This window comes from Phycodurus eques, chromosome 8, assembly GCF_024500275.1.
Source record: "Phycodurus eques isolate BA_2022a chromosome 8, UOR_Pequ_1.1, whole genome shotgun sequence".
NCBI lineage: Eukaryota > Metazoa > Chordata > Actinopteri > Syngnathiformes > Syngnathidae > Phycodurus > Phycodurus eques.
The window spans coordinates 13,383,402-13,403,622 of NC_084532.1; the positions used below are offsets into that span (position 1 = coordinate 13,383,402).

The following is a 20,221-nucleotide window of genomic DNA, read 5'->3' on the forward strand; positions in this document are numbered from 1 at the left end:
TGTGAACAATAAACAGGAGCCAACATGACGGTGGAGGTTGACATTTGTCGGTGCTGCCTGACCCCTCCCCTCTCCCTCTCCCTCGCCCTCGCCCTCTCCCTCCCACTCTCTCTCTCTCTCTCTCTCTCTTTCTCTCTTTCTCTCTCTTTCTCTCGTCTGTAGGTCTGTCGCTCTCTGGCGCTCCTTATTCTTGCACGGCTGCACGCTTCATTCCAGTGCACAGAGCGAGGCAGACGGTCCACAGCAGCAGCCAGCGCTGTTCAATCCGCTCAGGGAATACATACTGTACCAGTTGAAACCCAGGTCCTGGAGTATCGTTTGTCCTTTTGGTCTTTTTCTTCTCTTTTTTATTTATTTTTGTTTTTGAATTACATTTCTTGCTGTGGACTACACGCACTATGGTGGTGACACAAGTGCGTATTTCTTCTCTGTTGTGACCAAAGCAGAAAGTCTTTTGAGGATATTCCACGCAGAAGTGTATATATATATATATATATATATATATATATATATATATATATATATATATATACATATATATCTTTTTTTTTTTAATTATTTTTTGGGGGTGGCGGGGGGGGGGGGCTTCTTCTCAGTGACTGTTCAGAAGGGAAAATCCTGATTGTGGAGCTACTGCGCCAATGGTGTGGTCCCGGACTTGTAGCTGACCCGCTCATTGCGCGGAGAAGTGGGGGACACCGGGGGAGGTCTGCTGCCGGTTCCTCTGGTTCGATTCAAAGGCGCATTGGAGAAACGAAGAGAAGAAGAAGGCTACTGTGCTTCGAACCCCCAATCGCGCACCGTTTGTGAATGGTTCCGTGGGTATAACACGGTTGGGACTGTGCGGAGAGTGTGAGCAGCCCGGGATTGTGGCTCTGTTTACATGAGCGCGTTATGACAATGGATTACATTCTGCTCTTGTGCAGCTTCTTGCTGCCCGTCGCCACCGCAGTTGAAGGTAAGAAACGCCACCTTCAATTTCAAGGTAAACGCTGCGTGTTTAAGATGGTTTCCAAATGGGTCAGGAGCGACATCATCGTTCACTTGTCAGTCTGCAGTTCAAAACAAGGTTGTATTGAAATGAATGGAAGTCATGCGCCACAATGGGAGTTGTGTATTCGCTCTTTTTTTTTTTTTTTGTAACATTAGCCATCGCCTGCTGCTGCTTTCTTGGTCTTTTAGAGGAAATTAGCGGCACACTGAGGTGCCTGCCTGGTGGTGATCGTGAGGACCCCCCCCCCCCCCCCCCCCAGCCCCGCCACACACACACACACACACAAACACTTTTCTTCTGAATTTAACTGCGAATCTTATTGGGTTGTGTGGCCTTCTGACACGTAGAACGTCTCACCTGCAAAGTGGGTCGTTCATTTAACCGGAAAACCTGTAAAATCTTCGAAACGTGTCATTAAATTGAATTTCCAAAAATAGGTTTTAAATTGTCACTGATTTTCAATGAAAGTAAACTGAAAACTGATAAGTCATAGAATCACAATGACTAGTTTTATTTATTGGGGAATTTACGTGAGCAATTTGTCTATTTTGGATATGTTCTACTCTTTGGAAAAGAAAAAGGGGGGGGGGGGGGGAAAGTGGCAAATAAGGCTGCGAGAGCCCTAAAGCGTGCATGATGAATGGTGGACTCGAGGGTGCCTCGTTTTTGTGAAAAGTGGGCCATCGGACCACCGGCTGGTGCGCACTGCCTGCATGATCGTGTGCGGCGTGCAATCGTCATTTTTACTTTTCTAACAAATCACTTTCAAACGCTCAAATTAGTCTCGCCTATTATAGTGAAACCGATTTGTTTCACTCGAAAGAAATGACACAAATAAATTCATTGTCATTAATGACAAAAAGTCATTAGAGTTTAATTTATTGGACAGGATGTAGTTAATTAACAGTCCCACCACATTATTGCATTTTTTTTTTCGCCACGTAAATTACATTTTGTGATGTGGTAAAGAAAATGGTCAAACCACAAAATACATGCAAGTTCTGAGGGTGAAATAATATAACTCTTATCTGATACGCGATGTTGCTTTTATTGGTCTCTTGATAAGAAAGTTGTGCTGTAGAAGTTAATTGTTCAACTATAAATTCATCAAAACTCACCCCAAAAAAAAAAAACCCCACCATGAACGATTGCTTTAAATATAAGAGTATGGAAGACAAGAAAGGAGGCAGAAATGTTATGATATATTTTGAAATTGTTGTTATTTCTTTGCACTGGAGCTCCCCTGGCTCCCCAGTTAGACGCTCGTGCTTTCAAACACATGGTTTGAATGGATGAATTGGGGCTTGCTGTGCTCAAGTTAACTCCAGATGTAGACAGAATGGGGCTGAAAAGAGCTGCAATTGTAGATATAATTCTGTTTTTTTTCCCCTGACACCAACAACGAGGCAGGTCGCGTCTCTGCTTTGCAAACGGAAGGATTTCACTCAACAATATATTTCGCTAGAAAAGTGATGTCATAAATTGTGCAGGGTGCACCTAGAAGCTGTTAATACAGCACAGTGATTTATGGTGAACACGGATTGTGTTTTGTTGTAGTTTGAGAATAAAACAAAAACAAAAGACTGAGCTTTGTGGGGGAAGTTCAACCGGCCCCACTGCGAGACTCCCCGGGTCCCGGGGTCACGCAGCCCGGGGAATAATTCATGGATTTAGCTCTCCCTCTCATTCTTCCGACTTCCATTTAAGGTTTGAAGTTTCAAGTTGTCTTGTGGGCTTCCACGTGTACAGGGCAGCGGAACAATCATTTAGATCCAACTCGTATGGTTCCGTCTCGTTCGGGGTGGCTGTTTTTTTTTTTTTTCCGTGACCCGTGAAGTGGGTTTCACATTTTAGACAAATACAAAATACAAAATAGTCACGAATTGAGTTGGGAGGCCCATATTTTAAAAAATATTCTAAGTTGCATTAAATTATTTATTTGTGTGTGTGTGTTTTTTTTAAATTAAATTTATTGGATGCTAGTTCTATATACGGAGGCTGAATATTGAGGGTTTAAGTGTTTGATATTTAGCTCCAGGGAATTTAGGTACAGTGTATATATATATTTTAAAGAACTAAGTAAGTAAAAAAGCTTACAGAGTCGAGGCCTGCAGCGAAAAGTGAATCCAGATGATTTTAGGTGTCTCTTATGTGCAGAGACTCTCGAGTTTGCGGGCTGAAGAATACATCCAACATTTCAAATCCTTCTAATTTACACTAGCAGTGGTATTCATGCTCATGTTTTGTATTTGTGTATTTATTTGATCATAATGGTCCAAGTGGGATGAAATATGTCTTTTGAAGGGAGCCTCTAACTAGATGGCGGCTATTATTCATTTTTGAAAATTGCATTTCCTGTGCAAATAAATAAGACAAATGGGCGTTCAGTCGTCCTTTTTAATATTAAAGCTGTATTTATGGCGCAATATGGAGTGATTGCGCAGCTTTGATACGCACGTTTATGTGTTTACGTGGGTGAGATCACACCTCCACGGGAGCCTTCCTGGGCCCGTTTACACTTGGCGAATGATTTATACTGTGCGTGTCTGTGTGCGCGTGCGTGTGTGCGTGTGTCTGTGTGTGTGACAGCGGGGTTCCTTGTCAGTGTCATCATTTTTATGTTATTACAATTATCAGGCTTCTTCCAAGCGTGAGCAATGGCGCTAAATCATATTTGCGACTAGTTGAATAGAAACTGTTTGAATAATGCAGCGCGAGTATTTATTGCAGTGAGTCAATTAAAAAAACAACAACAACAACAACAAAACGCAAGATGGCAGCTGTCCGACGAGCTTTTCATATGTTAAGAGCGATTTAAACTCTTAGACAACAATAGACGGCAAATTACGAAGTAAAAAGTGTTTCGGACCGCCATTTAAATTACAAAATGATCTTTAAGTGATTTTTTGCGAGGGAATTTGAGGACAAAAGAGCGCTAATTTGCAATAAATAAATACTTAAATATCTATCTATCTATCTATCTATCTATCTATCTATCTATCTATCTATCTATCATCTACCTCGTTTTATGAAAGCGCATATAAGCGTTGGCAAGGGTGTAATTGTCACACGGAGGCTCCGACAAAGTGTCAATTGATGTGCTCCGCGTCGATCGAGTGGATCGATGCTGCTCAGCCTTTTAAAAGGGCAAAATTAGATGCGAGGCAGGCAGACTTTCTTGCAGTGCTCTTGCAAGGAGCAATTACCAATTCATCGGGCTATTTATCACTGGTCCTGAATCAATTGAGGGGGCGATTTGGCATCTTTGTTCAGCAGCTCTCATAAAATAAAAATATCAACTAGCACAAGCTCACATCCATTAAATAACAACAAAATCTTCATCATCTTCTTGTTATTATTATTATTATTATTATTATTATTCTTATTATTGCCGTTGTTTAATTATTGTGATTTTGTTTGGGGGCAGCATTATTATTATTATTATTATTATTATTATTATTATTATTATATTTTGTGGCTATATCATGATGTTTATTTGGCCGGAGGATTGCCGTTGCTTTGTTACCATTGTGCTAAAACTCCTCAGCGTATTTCAACATGACTCTGTAGAAGGGTCACTTTTTATTCCCAATTTTTGGCAGTTCCTTTAACTTCCCAGTGAATAAAATGATCAAATTTAGATATATGGGTGTCTGTGAGGAGCACAATTTGGTGCTGATCCAAACTGTTTTTGTCCGGCCTCAAACGAGGAGTTTTGCTCAATTTTGCGCCATTCCTGTTGTTATTATTCTATTGTTTATCTGCGTTTGTCTGTATGATCCTCTTAAATACTAGCCAGTAGACGTGAGCAATAGACCGAATCCTGGGAGCGCGGGCCCTTAGTATTCAGGTTCTTCCATCTGATCTGTCGCTCATTTGTCTGACAGCAGCTCTATTGAACAGATGTACAGTGATTTAGATTTAGATGGGCATAAGACGCTCGGGAAGAAGGGCGGGCGGGGGACATGCAGACAGCAACATGCCACGGTGGGACGATGATGCGGAGGTCATTGTGTAATAGTAGTATGGCGATGTGGGCAGAACTGGACCAGAAAGCAGCGCTGTTGACAAGCTTTATGCTATCCGGGTCTGCAGGAGTGCTCATGTGCACGGAGTTGTACTTCATGGCTCAAATGGTGGCGTGGAAAGATTTACCAAGCTGGAATTCTCATGAAGGCAGGCAACGGCCATCTTTGGCCAGCTGGTGCGTTCACACACAATGCTGGAGGACTGACAGAGTAGACATGATTTTTCTAGTCTACTTTATTCATAATAAGAACTCTTCAAATCAGCTCATGCCAATTTGAAATTGTGCTTAGCTTGTCAATTAAGCCGTGTTAGTATTAGTTTAGGCACTTATAAAACATGATCGATGGAATATAAAAGTAGAAGCAATATGATTTTGTTCCCGCTAATTAAACACAGGAGTGAGCGTATCATTAAAACTTTGCGTAGACTGTCATTGTAAAGGGGTTGTGTTTTGACATGCATTTCTAGATATAAATGACAGTGACTCTGCACTGAACAACAGCAATAAATCTCCTAATTAGCTGCGCAACTATTTAAAAACCAAAGATTCAGTTGCTTGTACTTCATTGTAAATTGACACAAATACAGTTTCTGAGGCATTATTATGTGAAAAAATTCATCCATTTTTTGTAGCGCTTGTCCTCATTACAGTCACGGGTAAGCTAGAGCCTATCACAGCTGATTTTGGCTGAGAGGCAGGGTACACCATGGACTTGTCTCCAGCCAATCGCAGGGGACAAAAGACAGAATATAAATTGACTGTCAATAATACAGGAAATTGGACAAAATTAGTAGTTAGATGTAGTAATCATATAAATTATATTGTATAGTATCGTGGTACAGTAGATATACACATGGAATGATTTTTCAAAAATGGAAAATGCTATTTTCCCACATGTAATAGAACAGAATTGTAATTTTCAAGCATTGTGCATAATGATAAGCGCATTGTGATTTACTTGGTAATTATGAGAGGGAACAGGAAAGAATTGAACGTTATTTTTTATGAACTGAAAAAGTTCAGTGTGGGTCTAACGCCACAGTTACGGTTGAGAAAAACTGGAGTAGTTCCACGGCAGTAGACAGATATGAACTTGTGTGTCTCACATTGGGAAGGAATCAAAATGTTGGCAAAGATATGTGGCTGCTACTCTCTGATGAATACAATACCAGTGTTGCCACAAGAACCGATGAAAAAGTAACTTAGTTACTTTACCGATTATTTGATTTTAAAAGTTAGTTTGCATGTAACTTTATGAGTTACATTCAACTGAGGCCAACAATACGCCTCAGCATAAACATGACAACCGGCTTTTCCAATACTTTATTGGAAGTGCATTTTTAACAATAATGTGTAAGAATAAAGTGTTTATAATTATAATAATAATAGTTTTTTAAAAATTATATAAAGACCTTTTTTGACGCCACATAAATACTGAAAAATAATAATGACAGTTCTTCTGAATTTCACTTATCATAAATAAGCGACTTGTTTTTATAAACGCGTGCGGTATCAATCCAGAACATTTGAAAAACGAGACATAAAAAAATAGTCTTACGTTTAAAAGGTTACTCCTGCCTCGTTCCGTGTGATCGTTGTACAGTATGTAATGTACAGGCATCCTTGTTATTTTGGTTTTCATGACACTTACCCCCACTAGCTTTGCGTCATCATAAGCACGCACCTCAAAGGGGCATGTCTTATCTACCTATTGCTCATATCTACAGGTGGGACTTTCTCTGTAAGCTTCAATGTAACCGCATGACTTAAAATGTTTCTTCAAAATTGACGTAGTGTTCTTGAAGATATATAACATTTGTCGACAGCACGGAGTATACAACGAACTACAATAATTTCATCTTCAGCTGACAAGAACTCAAAATAGTGACAGCTTGAAAATGCGAGCCTCTCCCCTTCTCCACTGACTGAAAATGTGACTTGGGGCATCGGTGATGTTACGGGAGGACATGATGCCTCCCAGAATGCCTCACGGCTCCGTTTAATATTTCACCTTTGTTTTGTAATGTACAATTGTCCGTTGTGTGCCTTTTAATGAGGAATACTGTGTTTCATTATTCGTTTTGTAAAACAAAGGCTGAAAGTTGGTCTGAGTGATGCGTCTTGTTCACATGCCTCATTACGCTCTACTGCAAACTAGTGGCAATTTTCTTCTATTGCCCAAGTAGACCTAACATTTCACTTCAGCATTGTTGAAGTGCATTGTATTCTCAATGCAGTAACACACAATGGTATAAAATAGGAACTAATCTGATTAGTATTTCGTAAGCAGTAACACATTACATAGCTCATTATCTCAAAAAGTCAGAAAATCTGTGTAGCAAATACAATTACTGTACAATACTAATCTTTCTTTTTGGGTATTTAGAAAGACATCAGCTAACTTCCATGATCATTGTATCTCATTTAAAATTTGTGTGTTCATGTCATCAAACCGCAGTTTGTAGTCCAAAAGGAGATCAAGATACCTTTTTCAAGACACCCAGTGTGTGTGTGTGTGCGTGCGTGTGTGTGTTGGCTCATCCCATGCTGGCACCGCCTGGAGCCCAGGGGCCCTGCGGGATGGCACGTCTTTGACACCCACTGTTGAGCCCAAGCTAGAGAGGGCAAATGTGTCTGGGCTTGCTCACCACTGCTGCTGTCTCGAGTCAGCAGAGCAGAGCAGAACAGGACACACACACACACACACACACACACACACACGCACAAAATTCAAGCGGTTGGAAAAGAGTGAACACAAGCAAGATGGGTGGCAAAGAGTGTGTGCAAGGGGCTATAGTTGGGGGGTGTTGGAACAAGCAAATCAATTTAGTTAGTTAACTTGTCCTCGTTCACGGAGAGAGCTCACAGAGAAAGGGATATTCCCCTCTTTGACTGTACAATCTGAGTGACTTTCCAAATACTGATGACACCTTTGACGTGGTATTAACGGCCAGTGAAGTTGACGTCTCCTAAGTGGCGCCTGCGCCAGATGTTCATAAAAAGCATCCTGAATGACCATGTGCCAAAAAACATCCAATTTAGAAGAGGGTTTGTACCTGCTGTGCTTTTCACCCACTCACTACCCATGTCTCGTGACCCTCAACAAGAGGTCATGAGGGGTCCCTGTTGGGACCTCTGCAAGAGTGGGGGACTAAATCCCAAAAGGCTAAGCTGGTTTCTTCTTAACCATACTTGTCAAGCTCCAGCGGCTATCCTATTCCAGTCATGAATAAAAATACAATGAAAGAGGATTTATATATTTAAATAGACTGGCTGGGCAACTTTTCTACATATATAACATATAACATATATATATGTATATTTTGGCACTGGAAACGAGAACACACTGGACCAAACTACTTGGGAGCAATGTGCTTTTGCACGTGGTACTCTATGTGTGCTAGTTAGTACGATGCAGAATTGGACTAGGAACCTCTATGCACATGTGATGTCCATTACCTTGCGCCTAACTTCATGGGCAGTTGAAAGAATGCAGGAGGTTGGGAGGGTGAGGTTAGACTGGGGGAAATCCACCTCAGAGCTCACTTCCACAATTAGATTGCCACCCTCATATTCCTCTAACAAATTCAACTGACGATGCAGGTAAAAAAAAGATCTTTGATATATTTAATGTCTTTTAAACACAAGACATTTTCAGCTGTCTGGAGAGTGGCCATCGCCATGCAACATTGGTGCCTTCAAGGGGAGAAAAGCCTAGTTTCAGTTTAGCGGGGCTTGTTAAATATATGAATGTAAATGTTAAGGGGGTTGAGAGGCGTTTTTTTGAAGACAATTCAAGACACGCAAAAAAAAAAAATTGTTTGTTCTCAAAAAGCAGTGCTGTCGTGAGCATATAATGGGTAGGAACAACTTTGATGACTCATGAGAGGTCAGGGTTAAATTGGTAGGATCAAACATCCAATAGTTAACCAGAATACATTTGCGAAGACATTTACGAAGTGTGTATTTTATGCTTTAGTGAGGAACTAAGTTCTGTCCATTTACCTTGCTGATTCCTATTACATTGATTTCGCTTCTCATGCTTCCTGTCAAAAAACACTCATCACCTGTGCTTGAAAAATCCTCACCCACTCAAAGAGATCTCACCTTTGATGATATATTCATCCTTTCAGTTTGGAGGACAAAAGCAGCAGCACTTTTAAACAGTCAAATGTTTTCAGCCGTGCAACGCGTTGACAAGCGCATTTCTACCACACACTCCAGCACATTTCAGTTGAAGCAGTACCAATCACTGACCTTTTGTCGCGATATTTGCATAATCCCCATGGTCCCGTGGCGCTGCCTCCTGCAGACACTGCCAGCTGCGGCAGCATTTATTTAACCTTACTTCAAGTTAGATCGGAGTCTCCCTGACACGCTGACTTTAATGTTTCAAAGTGCAATAAGAAGGGGACGATAAACAGACCAAATAGCCGAAATGCCCTGTTAAATCACACTCATCTTATGGGCAGTGGAGCAAATGTGGAGGTGTCGATTTTTTTTTCCTTTGGGTGTTTAATGACTCCGACAGTCCTGACACCAGTCCATTTGGTAACAGCGGACAGCTGTTAAACAGAATGTATTACTCGAGTTGTTTGGACATAAACGTAATTTTTAAATGTCTAGATTTAATACTAAGTTTACAGTTAGACAAATATTATGAAAAAAAGGTTGACATTAAATATTACGTCACTGATGCTGATATTGTAGTGCCTTACAAGGTCAGTATGAACATTTTAATTATCACACTCGGTTTGATTAGTACAATTTAAAATAACGTGCTCTTAAATTCTTTGAAATAATACCAATTTTTAACAAAACAAGACATGTTTAAGTGCCATTTTGTGTGTTGAAGCCATCTTTTGGAGTGTAAAATCTCCGAATCAGCACAAGGCACTTGATCAACATGATTTCGCATGTATTTAAAAGTTGATTTACTAATGTAATACCGCTAATATTTACTTACGACTCCTTTTATTATATTTGTAAGTCGTCAGCTGGACATAACCTCACTTACTCGAATCGTATGTTACTAAAGCATGTTTCGGTTCATTTCCGTGCTTGTGACATGGGGGTTGTTAGGACTGATTTTAACAGAGCTTTGACAATGAGTGCTGTGAAGCCTAATTGCAATGCACCAGATAAAAGTGCTGCACAATGCAGTCTGACCCCTGCCTCTGTGGCAAGTCAGACCACAAACAGCTTCCTTTTCTCCTCTCACACCCCACCGAAATCCCTTCTAACCTCGCATTTCGGCTTCACACACACACTCACATAAAGCAAGAAGTGACAGTTACTTAATAATATTGCCATCCACATGTGCACTTTACCTTCACTCATTGCTCATGCACCCACCACTCTCCAAATTCACACCCACCTGCTTCTTGGGGTCACTCTCTGCATCCACCTCCACCCATTCCACCACTAATGAATCAATCAGCTGGTACCGTTCGTTTCATTGCTGTCAGACCCCATCGATCAGCCCATTCCCATTCCACAGTCTCAACAGAGCAGCAGGGGAGCTCAGAAATCAAGAGTAAAGAAGGGGTTTGAAATATGCAGACAGTTGAAAGACTCAAGCGTTTCTTATCTGCTGTACTCCTCCTGAATTATGGCATTTGGATGTTGGGTAGCAATGTGTGCGCGTGTTTGAAATTGAACCAAGTGAAGGGATTAAAAAGAGATCAAGAATGCAACTTGCCTCCGTCTAGAGTTTATTCATGGCATCTGACCTTGCATTTTTACCTTAGGAAGAGTTGTGTGTTCATATTTTCAATTTAATCGGAGACAAGAAAGAGCAAGAGGAAAATGTGAGACAGTTTCAAACCAGGTATACTTTGTATTTGACCTTAAAATCTTAAAATTTCTTTCATTGCAGTTTATTCCCCACTTTAATACAAATAAAATGAGAATTTCTTTTGACAATGATTACTGGTGTACTCACTGACTTAAATACACAAAATTGTATAAAGTGACACAAGTTTGTCAGGAATTGATGTTTTGTACAAAAAAAAAATCAGAAGTTCAGTTAAAAAATTAAACGCATGTAACTTGTCATACGGATTCACTACAGATTTTTGAATTTTCTGATGATTATAGCTAACAGCTTATGCAAACCTAAAATTCACCCTCTCAAGAAATTAAATTATTACATAAGAAATAATGAAGATGACTTATATATATATATATATATATAAATATATATATATATATATATATATATATATATATATATATATATATTATATATATATATATATATATATATATATAAATCAGATGGGGATTGGCCTTCTGAAAATTACTTTCCCTTGTGTTTAATAAATATATATACAGGGATCTCGTTTGATGTGCATCCCGAGTCTGAGACGATGCATAAAGGGATGGATAAAAGAAGATCAATCTGCGCCTGAGGACACAATGCTATGGATTTGTATTCCGGCGTGGTGCTGGAAATCCGGCGTATGATTTTTTCTGACAAGACAGGGCTCTAGAATGCGACTAATTTGGTCGCATATGTGCTCTAATTTCTGAATAGTGTGGCTAAAAAAAAGAGAGAGGGTCCAACTGTATGTGCAGCCATTTGAGGCAGAAAAAAAAAAATCTGTAACTTGAAAGCAGACACATGAAACCCATCTGGTCTCTAAACCAATCAGAGATAGTGAAGGGTGGGGAGAGACCCTCCCTCTAATTGGCCGTCCCACCCTCCCTCTAATTGGCCGTGTACGTGCCTGTGTGCGTGTGCCCGCGTGTGTATGTGCCTGTGTGTGCGCGCGCGTGTTTGCATGCTTTTGAGTGCGGCACTAGCGTACCTAAAGCTGAGTTTTCTGACGGCGAGTTACAGAAGACTGAGCGGCATACAGAAAAAAATTGTTCCAAAGCCGAACGCCACCTTGACTTTTTGGATTGAAACCAGATGAATGCGGCCCTCCTGCTAATACCAACGAGCTGGTATGTCGAATTTGTAGGAATTTGCAGCAAGGACAACACAATTTAAAACCTCAAAGTGACAAACCCCTTTTTAAACACAACCATCCCATCCAATTTCTTCAGATGGGAACAAAAAACACGGCGGGATATTTCCCGTTTCCCGTCAACTTGCGATTATGGAACCGTTTTCCCAACAATGCAAAGACAAACGTGACAGCATATACAGTGCATGTTATATACAGTATAACGTTACTCACTATTGTAAGAAATTGAACATATTGACAAAGCAGCGTTTAAAGAAAGGCTGCAGACTTTGAAAAGTAGTACAAATCTTGATTCAAAACATGTTGCTTTAATCGACTTGTTGTGATATTATTAATGTTACTACACTTTTTCTTAACCAACTGGAAACTTGATTGGCAGTATACTGGCTGTTAAGGCATTAAAGTGTGTAATCTGTTAATCTGTGCCAAATGTTTACTGTTTGCTCAAGTGCACTTTTTGGCAACAGAGCCTGACTGTCTTTTATTTCTATTTTTTAATTATTTAAGATATTTTACTTATTGCTCGACATTACAAAGGAAATGTTCAAAATATTCTTTGAGTTAAGTGTTCTTAAAAAGGATCTACTTGAATTATTATGATCTAACATCATTATATCAGTGGGATTAAAAAAAACAAAATCAACAATATTATCGTTTGTCGTGGTATTTTTCTGGAAAATATATTGTCCTATAAAATGAAAGATCTGGCTGGCTTCTGTAACAGACTGGGTGTATCTGTCTGATTTTTGTTTTGTTTTGTTTTATTTATTTTTTTTAATGACGGACAGTGCAAGCCAGTGCTTATCAATGCCAACAATGTGTGACAGTTTCAAAACGGGACCTCTGATAATGTCAAAATGGGTGAGTATTTCAGGAGGAAAATAAAGTGCAACAAAAGGTTGGGAGGGAGAGAGTAAACACGAATCTCAGTTGAGCAGTGATTGCAAGCATAACAGTACTATAGTAAATGCGCAATTTCCCTAATATCAAAGCTCTGTGCAGCAAAAGGGGAAAATCATGGTTTTGTTTAATGTGTTTACTTTTTAATCAAGAGGAGGTGTTGACCTTTGGCTGACGTGCAGCACAGAGGACAACCCCAAATGGGCTACAGTTATAGCATATCCAGAAAAAAAGCTTCCTTTTATTTGCATCACCTTTCATTCATTTTATTTGGCCTTCGTTCTCACAGTCTTGCCCGAAGATTATGTGTCCTCTTGAAATGTCATTCTCCTTTTTTTCCCTCACCACTCCTCTCCTGCAACCACTTGTCACTTGTGCTTCATCTTAGCACAAATACAGTGGGCCTTAATTGCAGTGTTATTTTCCTCTCCCTTTGATCTCATGCCTGTTTAATTTAATATAAAAGTCCCAGTAGGCCCATGAGACAGATGTCATTTACTGTTCACTATAGAGAGGTGGCTACTCTTAAGTTTACTATGCCCATGACTTCCACTACAGTGGATTAAGCAAAGAGTCTGTCATTAAAAAGCAACGGCAAATGCAATCCCCACAATACCACTGAAATTGTTTCCTGCTTCTCATGAAGGCATCACAAAGGTTGGTGTACACACAACTCACATCAACTTACATATACTGTAAATATGCCACTTTTGATGTTACCTTTTCTTAACTTGCTGCTGTCAACGTTTTGCTGTTGTTGTTTGATGTCTGTCGACATGAGCCATGCAAAGTTTGATTCAGTGGGGTGTAATGCAAAAAGAAAGAACCTCAACACAGCAGGATGTATTGCCACAGGGCGTCTAAGCGTGAGCGGTATGAGACGTCTAGCTTTTAAATGCCTAAGAGAAAAAGTGTGAAAACAAGCAGAAGAAAGTTGTAAGTGTGAACGGGAACAGACAACCACAGGAGTCAGATAACCCCTAGCCAGATGAAGGGAGGGTCAAGGGGTCAAGTGAGGAGGGGTTGGGGTGTGGTTCGGGGAGAATTGTGGGGAATTATAATGTTTAAGCCTCCGGTGTCAGAAAGGGGATACAAAAGAATTACCTCCATTGCCACTTTTGGCCTCTGTCAATCCCCAGGGGGGGTGGGGACTAAGAGGGTGGTGATGATTAGCGATTCATTTTGGCTTACCATCAATCAATGCCACAAAGATAGACAGGACGCTGCCAATATTCCATCCCTGGAAGCAAATCGGGTTGACCCCTCTTTAGATTCATACACCTTTCTTTGAACATTTTGTTAATTAAGCGGCCACACTGCCCTTGCATTTACTTATTTATGAATCTCTGCTTCGACCGGGTCTGGAAATCTTTTTGTCTCCCCTTAATTAGTCCAGCCTGAAAGCAATCCATACAGTCTCAGCTATGACTGCTGCCCCAATATTTTTGTATGTAAAGAACCCCCATGACCTTGAAGTTAAATAAAACACTTTCTGGTGTGGCATTCCTGTAATACGTAAAGCCCCACATAGGAAAACACTTCAAACAACAAAAAAAGTATATCTAAACAATTCATCACCTATTAATTAATCTAAGAATAGAGCAGTTTATGTTAGACTTGACTGTCAGTAAAAATGGATGAGAACCTGGCGGTACAGCACTAAATTTTCCCAGAGCAACTCAAGAAGTAACTCTGTGCATTTGTGTAGTTGCGTCTTTGTCATAACTGTAGCCCTTTATTAGGCATTTATTGCAATATTTTCAAACCTTAAAACAGTTGTTGGAGTACATTAAGTGATTTCTCAATCGCATTTGACAAGATTGTGTTGTTGCTGCCTGTTCTTTGCCTACTACTGACACATGACAATTGTAGTCTGCTTAAAGAGTTCAAGAATACTTCGCTGCAAGAATGGAAACTACAGTTATACCAGTAGATAGAACCAAACGGGTCACTCAAATCCAATAATTACTGTAGCTATGAAACTACCAATACAAACATCCTGTCCCAAAAAAAGCCTTTTTCCTTCCATTTAATCATGATGTCAACACCCAGGGTCAGCTGGTCCAATCTGTTGTGGCCTTGGTGAAGTGAAAAGAGAATCCCATTAACACTAGTCCCAAATCAGATTTACCGACCACCATCCCTGGGTAGGCATTTCTACTCTCCCCAATATGATTGGTTCAGTGTCACGGCCAATGACTAATCAGGTCAGTCCTGATCCACACCCAGGAGATGGAGCATTACAGACTCCACCTATCTTACCGAGACCCCAAGAGGTTAGGATTGTGGTGTGTCATCTTGGATGCACATGGAAGAGAAGAATTGTTTTCCTGTTCCATTGAGAGAGAGAAAAAAAGGTAATTGTTGTTCCTTCTCTTGGGATTGTCCTACTGAACACTTGCGCTAATGGGCCAGTTTAGGCATAAACAGAGAGATTGCTATTTTTTAACTTACTAAAGGTGAGCTTTAAGGATCACACTACGACTGGCGGGGAGGTGAGGTAAACAACTTGGTGACTAATAAAGTTGCTAAAGTTAATTATTTTCTTTTAAAACGTTTCCTTATGTGCAGGAATTTGAACTTGCAATATAATCATATAAACTGCAACTGATAATTACAACAATTCTGACTGATCTACCTATTTTACAGATTATAATGTTATACATATGAGTAATACAAATATTAAAAATGTACATTAATTAATAAATAGCTATTAATGTTTTAACTGGTTATTACTTCTATAACAAAAAATAGTGGGGGGTTAGGGGGGGCAGTAGCACTGTACTTTATGGTGTATAACACACTATTCCTGAACATTTTCAGTGAATGACCTTCTAGGTCTATGCAAAACTTCATGGAAATCTGTGTTTTAGCCATGACTTGTATATGTGCACTAACATGCATTGTGTGGTCCATAAATAAATCAGTCAATGCCTGTTGGCCTTGTGTGTGTGTGTGTGTCTGTGTGTGTGTGTGTGTGTGTGTGTGCATGTGGAGATAGATGTGGTGTGGGGGTGATGTGTGACATCCCTCTCCTTCCAAGTTGCCAGTTGTAGTAACACGTCATTGAACGGTGAATAATACATTAGCCTGCAGCCTAGCCCATGTAGTGATCTTGCCTTGCCCCAAAAAGGATGGTGAGATAAATAAATAGATGACAAATTGAAAAAACATGGTGTATCTTCAGGGCAAACAAGATCAGAGAGGGAGGACATTCAACTCTAAGGTCATTCCTTATTATCATTTTATCATCCCAAATGTCCTGTGAGAAAACAGGAAGTGAAGGATGTTGAAGTTTCACAGTTAGCAAATGTTCAGCCAAGTTGTGAAACTTCAACATACCTCACTTCCTGTTCAGTCCCGAATGTCCCTTATATTTTCACCATGATGTATAACTAGCCTCTTTCTCAGAGATTTACGCTACCTCAAGGAAGCTTTGAGGACAACAGGACACCTCCAGATGAAATTGCCATAAAGCAGACAAACTCCTGGCCGCTTGGCTGGTTTGAGTCTAATCGAGTCGCCATAGAGGGTCCTTGTGCATGGGTCAGTGATGCAAGGGGTTCTGTAATCATGATGCGATTATTTAGGCATCCATCTTGCTGGGATGATGACAATATGAGTTTGTTTGCGCCTGTGGTTAAGAAAGATAGATAGCCTGTCTTCTGGGTGTGGAGTATGTAAAGCCAGTCTGTGTTTGTGCATGCGAATACACACATACTACGAACTGTACGCGTGCGGTTATGTGTGATTCATGCCGTTTTTCTTCTACTGCTGGGCCTTCTGTGTGCCATGCCAATGCGCAGAGGTCTTTATGTAATTGAAGCGGGCCTCTGAAAGCTCTCTTGCCATACGGACCTCAGAAGAATTGAATGTCCGTCCATCCATCAATTATCTTTTAATTGCCCACAACATGTGCCTGGGTTATCTATCCAGTGGTTACTCCATGGCTTAAGTACATTAATATCTAATAAGCCTTGGGACCATACCAATCCCTGACCATGAGACTGACCAGATAATGGCGTCATGTTGCACTAGCCTCCATTTATTTCACAATGTCCTTTTTTCAAATGTAATTTTAATTTGATTAGTAATTAGTCATTTTTGAAGCATTAGAGGATTAACATTTCCTGAACCTCCAAGTAACGTAAATAATGTAACTGCATCAATATGCAAATAGTTTCTAGTTCGCTGTTATATCAAGTTAGTCATGATCAGAATAAACTGTATTGTCCCTTCGGGCAGCTGCACCGCTATATGTATACTCTTCCGCACACAATCACTTCATGTATCCGACCAAAAAAAAAAAAAAAAAAAAAATGCACATATCTAGACTCATACGGAAAGTCTACACATTCTCAAGTCATCGTCATACTGTCTACCAGAGTATTAGCAATTAAATAAGTCGTGGAACTACATGTGGTTTAACCTCAAAGTATACATGACTCTAACCAATAAGATTTAAAAAAATAAAAAATAAAAATAAAAATCAAGACTTATGCTCACAATAATAAATGGGGAAAATATTTTATTTGTTTGAACAAGTCGCTTACTCAAAATAGAGATTGTTGCTGCGAGGAACGAGAGCCTGTAACAATTTGATGAATATTTATAAGATCGATATTGCCAATACCGGAGGACAAAAGTTCATATTCCGGAAAGAGAATATGTTAGAAATCCTCTAAGATTTTGTTTGCCTGCTTTGTCCTGCTGCTCAGTTTGTAACAGGCAGCTAAGGCTACGTTTACACTCTGTTCTCAGCGAACACCGGTGACAAAACCGAGTGGTTGTGAGACAACACGGGGGGACTGGTTGGGCAGATGAGACAGGCTGTAATTGCCGTGGATGCCCAGCGAGATTTTTCAGCAGTCAAAAATTTCGCCACGGCAGTCACAGTGCAGATGAGAAACCTAGTGGGCCGTAATAAAAAGGGGTGAACACAATATAAGAGGGCGTATTAAAACTTAAAGGCGGTCTGTGAGATGGTAAGCATATGTATTCCCCCGAATCTCATAATTGCCGCCTACAACTCTTCGAAACCTAAGCCATGTATTTAATTTATTCACAATGCCCGCCGTGGCATACCTGTTCATAACGCGTAATATTGAATGTGTGTGTGTGTGTGTGTGTGTATGTGTGTGTGTGAGCGTGAGTGAGCGAGACAGAACGTGAGTGCACTGTGCAGTGTGTATGGGAATAACAGTCTCTTGTGCATGTTTTGGTACAAGCAATGGATTAGTGAATTAGTTGTTGACAGAATAGTACTATTATCAAACATTTATTGAGCAGCAGTGTTTCCTCCCCCACGCTGATGCCGACTCTGGAGATTCTTTTGACTCTGCCGGGGCCACAAGCATGCTACAAAGCTGCCCAGCCTCCACGTTTCATCCATAGCCAGAGACAGACAGACAGAATATGAGAAACGTGAGGGACCCCATCAGAACGTGACAGGCCATCTGGGAATGTATTGGTATCCGTGGTAGACCACGAGCTGAACCGTGGTGCGCCTTTGAGCCTCCGGGACTCAGCAGCCCTTTCCCCCCATCCTCTGGTACACTTGAATACTGAGAGAAAAATGGCCAAAATCCCACGGGCAAATGGGCTTGCCGTGGGTTCCAGGAACAAAATATAAATTTAACCTGAGTCTATTGCGGAAGTGGAAGGTTGTCAATCATAAGCACAAATGATTTAGTCAATTTTATGGTAAAATCGAAACAGTGTAATGAGACAACACCTACCCAGTCGTTTTTCCTTTTTCTTTTGCAATACTATACACCTTTGCTGAGTTTAGAATTACATTGCCAAAATGTTCTTTAAATGTATATGAAAGGCCAAGCAGATATTAGCACTGGTGTGACCATATTTTATGTTTTTTATAGCAGCTCGTTTTGCGCTCTTTGTCTCTCTCTCTCTCTCTCTCTCTCTCTCTCTCTCTCTCTCTCTCTCTCTCTCTCTCACACACACACACACAGTTTATGTCCACGCTGGTTCATTAGCGGTCATTTTAGCTGCTCAAGAGGCTATTTCCATTCGCACAGTAGAGGTCTAACACGTCAGGTTATTACAGCAGCCAAGTGTGAGATTAATTAACTTGGTGGCGATTAGGAATCAGGGTCCAATAAGATCTTGCAGTCGAAGGAGAGTGAAAAGTGGGGGAGAGAGACAGTGTGTGAGCAACTCGTATTTACTCAAACACTTAAAAGAGTATGCTGGATCGAAAAACAAATGAGCCATAAATAATGATAATATCTCCCATATGTCACTTACTTAAAGTCGTTTATCCCAGACAAAGGACATTTATCTGCCACTACCTACTTCAAGAAAGGGAATTGAATCCCAGGATAAATACGTTAACCCCTTTTAGTTGCCACTTTTCTTTCTGTCATAATGGACCATAAAACATAGTTTAAGTGCATTTACCAAACACAAGCAGACTGAAATTAGGCTTTATCTATCTTTTTAAAAGTGGATAATGTGCTGCCAATATTTTGTTGCATAGGCACTCGTTTACTCCAAAACTTAGAAGCAGAAGCATATTCACAATGTGAAAACAGAAGAAAGGATTCATGGGGGCAAAAATAAAGGACAGACACAGACTACCTGCCCAGTGTTTCCTATAAATAGATGCTGTAAAGGTGCATGTGTGCAGTTGTTCCTGATAGCATCTGTAGTATTTGAGATGGGGATGTCCAATGCTTTAAGTGACACTCCCTTGCTGCTTTGTATGTGGGAGTATAGAGAAACAGATATCTGTACTTTAATACGATCTTGGCGGATGTGAATTTGCGTGCCTTCCATAGAAAGGGTTTTGTGTGTTGCTGCTTGTCAGTCATACACGCCCTCAGAGCCTTGACCCGCCAGGTTACATTCCACACTTTAACTGCCCTAACCTCCCTTTTGTTCTCTCAGTTTTTGACCCGACGGCTTAATGACTGGGCATGCAGGTAAGCTGTAACAAGCCATCTGCCTTTTTTTTTTTTTTAAAGAGCCGCTGTGAGAAGCACAAGATTTCCACATCACCTTAGCCATTGTTTTCTGCCTTAGTTTGGTCTGTATGGGTGATGATAGTGAAGGTGGAGTATAATTACTCATCTGCTAAAATTCCCCACCTGCAATTTTTTCCTTATTTTAATTTCCCCAGTTTTTTTTCCTTACAGGTAACAAGGGCATACCTGGGAAATTAACAAGACATTAATAATGGACTTGATAATTACAACATCTCAATACATCACCTCATGATTCGTCAAGAGACATCTTTTTTTTCATGTCAAGTCTGCATAAATTGGTCCACTGTTAATTTTGGTAATTTTAGTTTTTGTTCAT

General features: G+C 40.3%; 1 protein-coding gene across 12 annotated transcripts in view; it reads left to right on the plus strand.

Annotated features, from left to right (window-relative positions):
* Positions 1 to 580: 580 nt before the first annotated feature.
* The window catches only part of LOC133405878 (ephrin type-B receptor 3-like), a 65,376-nt gene continuing 45,735 nt past the window's right edge, over positions 581 to 20,221 (plus strand). For all 12 annotated transcript variants that reach the window (XM_061682873.1, XM_061682882.1, XM_061682877.1 and 9 more), the window contains exon 1: positions 581 to 958. In XM_061682873.1, the coding sequence (XP_061538857.1) occupies positions 895 to 958 (64 nt within the window). In that variant the 5' untranslated portion in view covers positions 581 to 894. The remainder of the gene's footprint in view (positions 959 to 20,221) is intronic.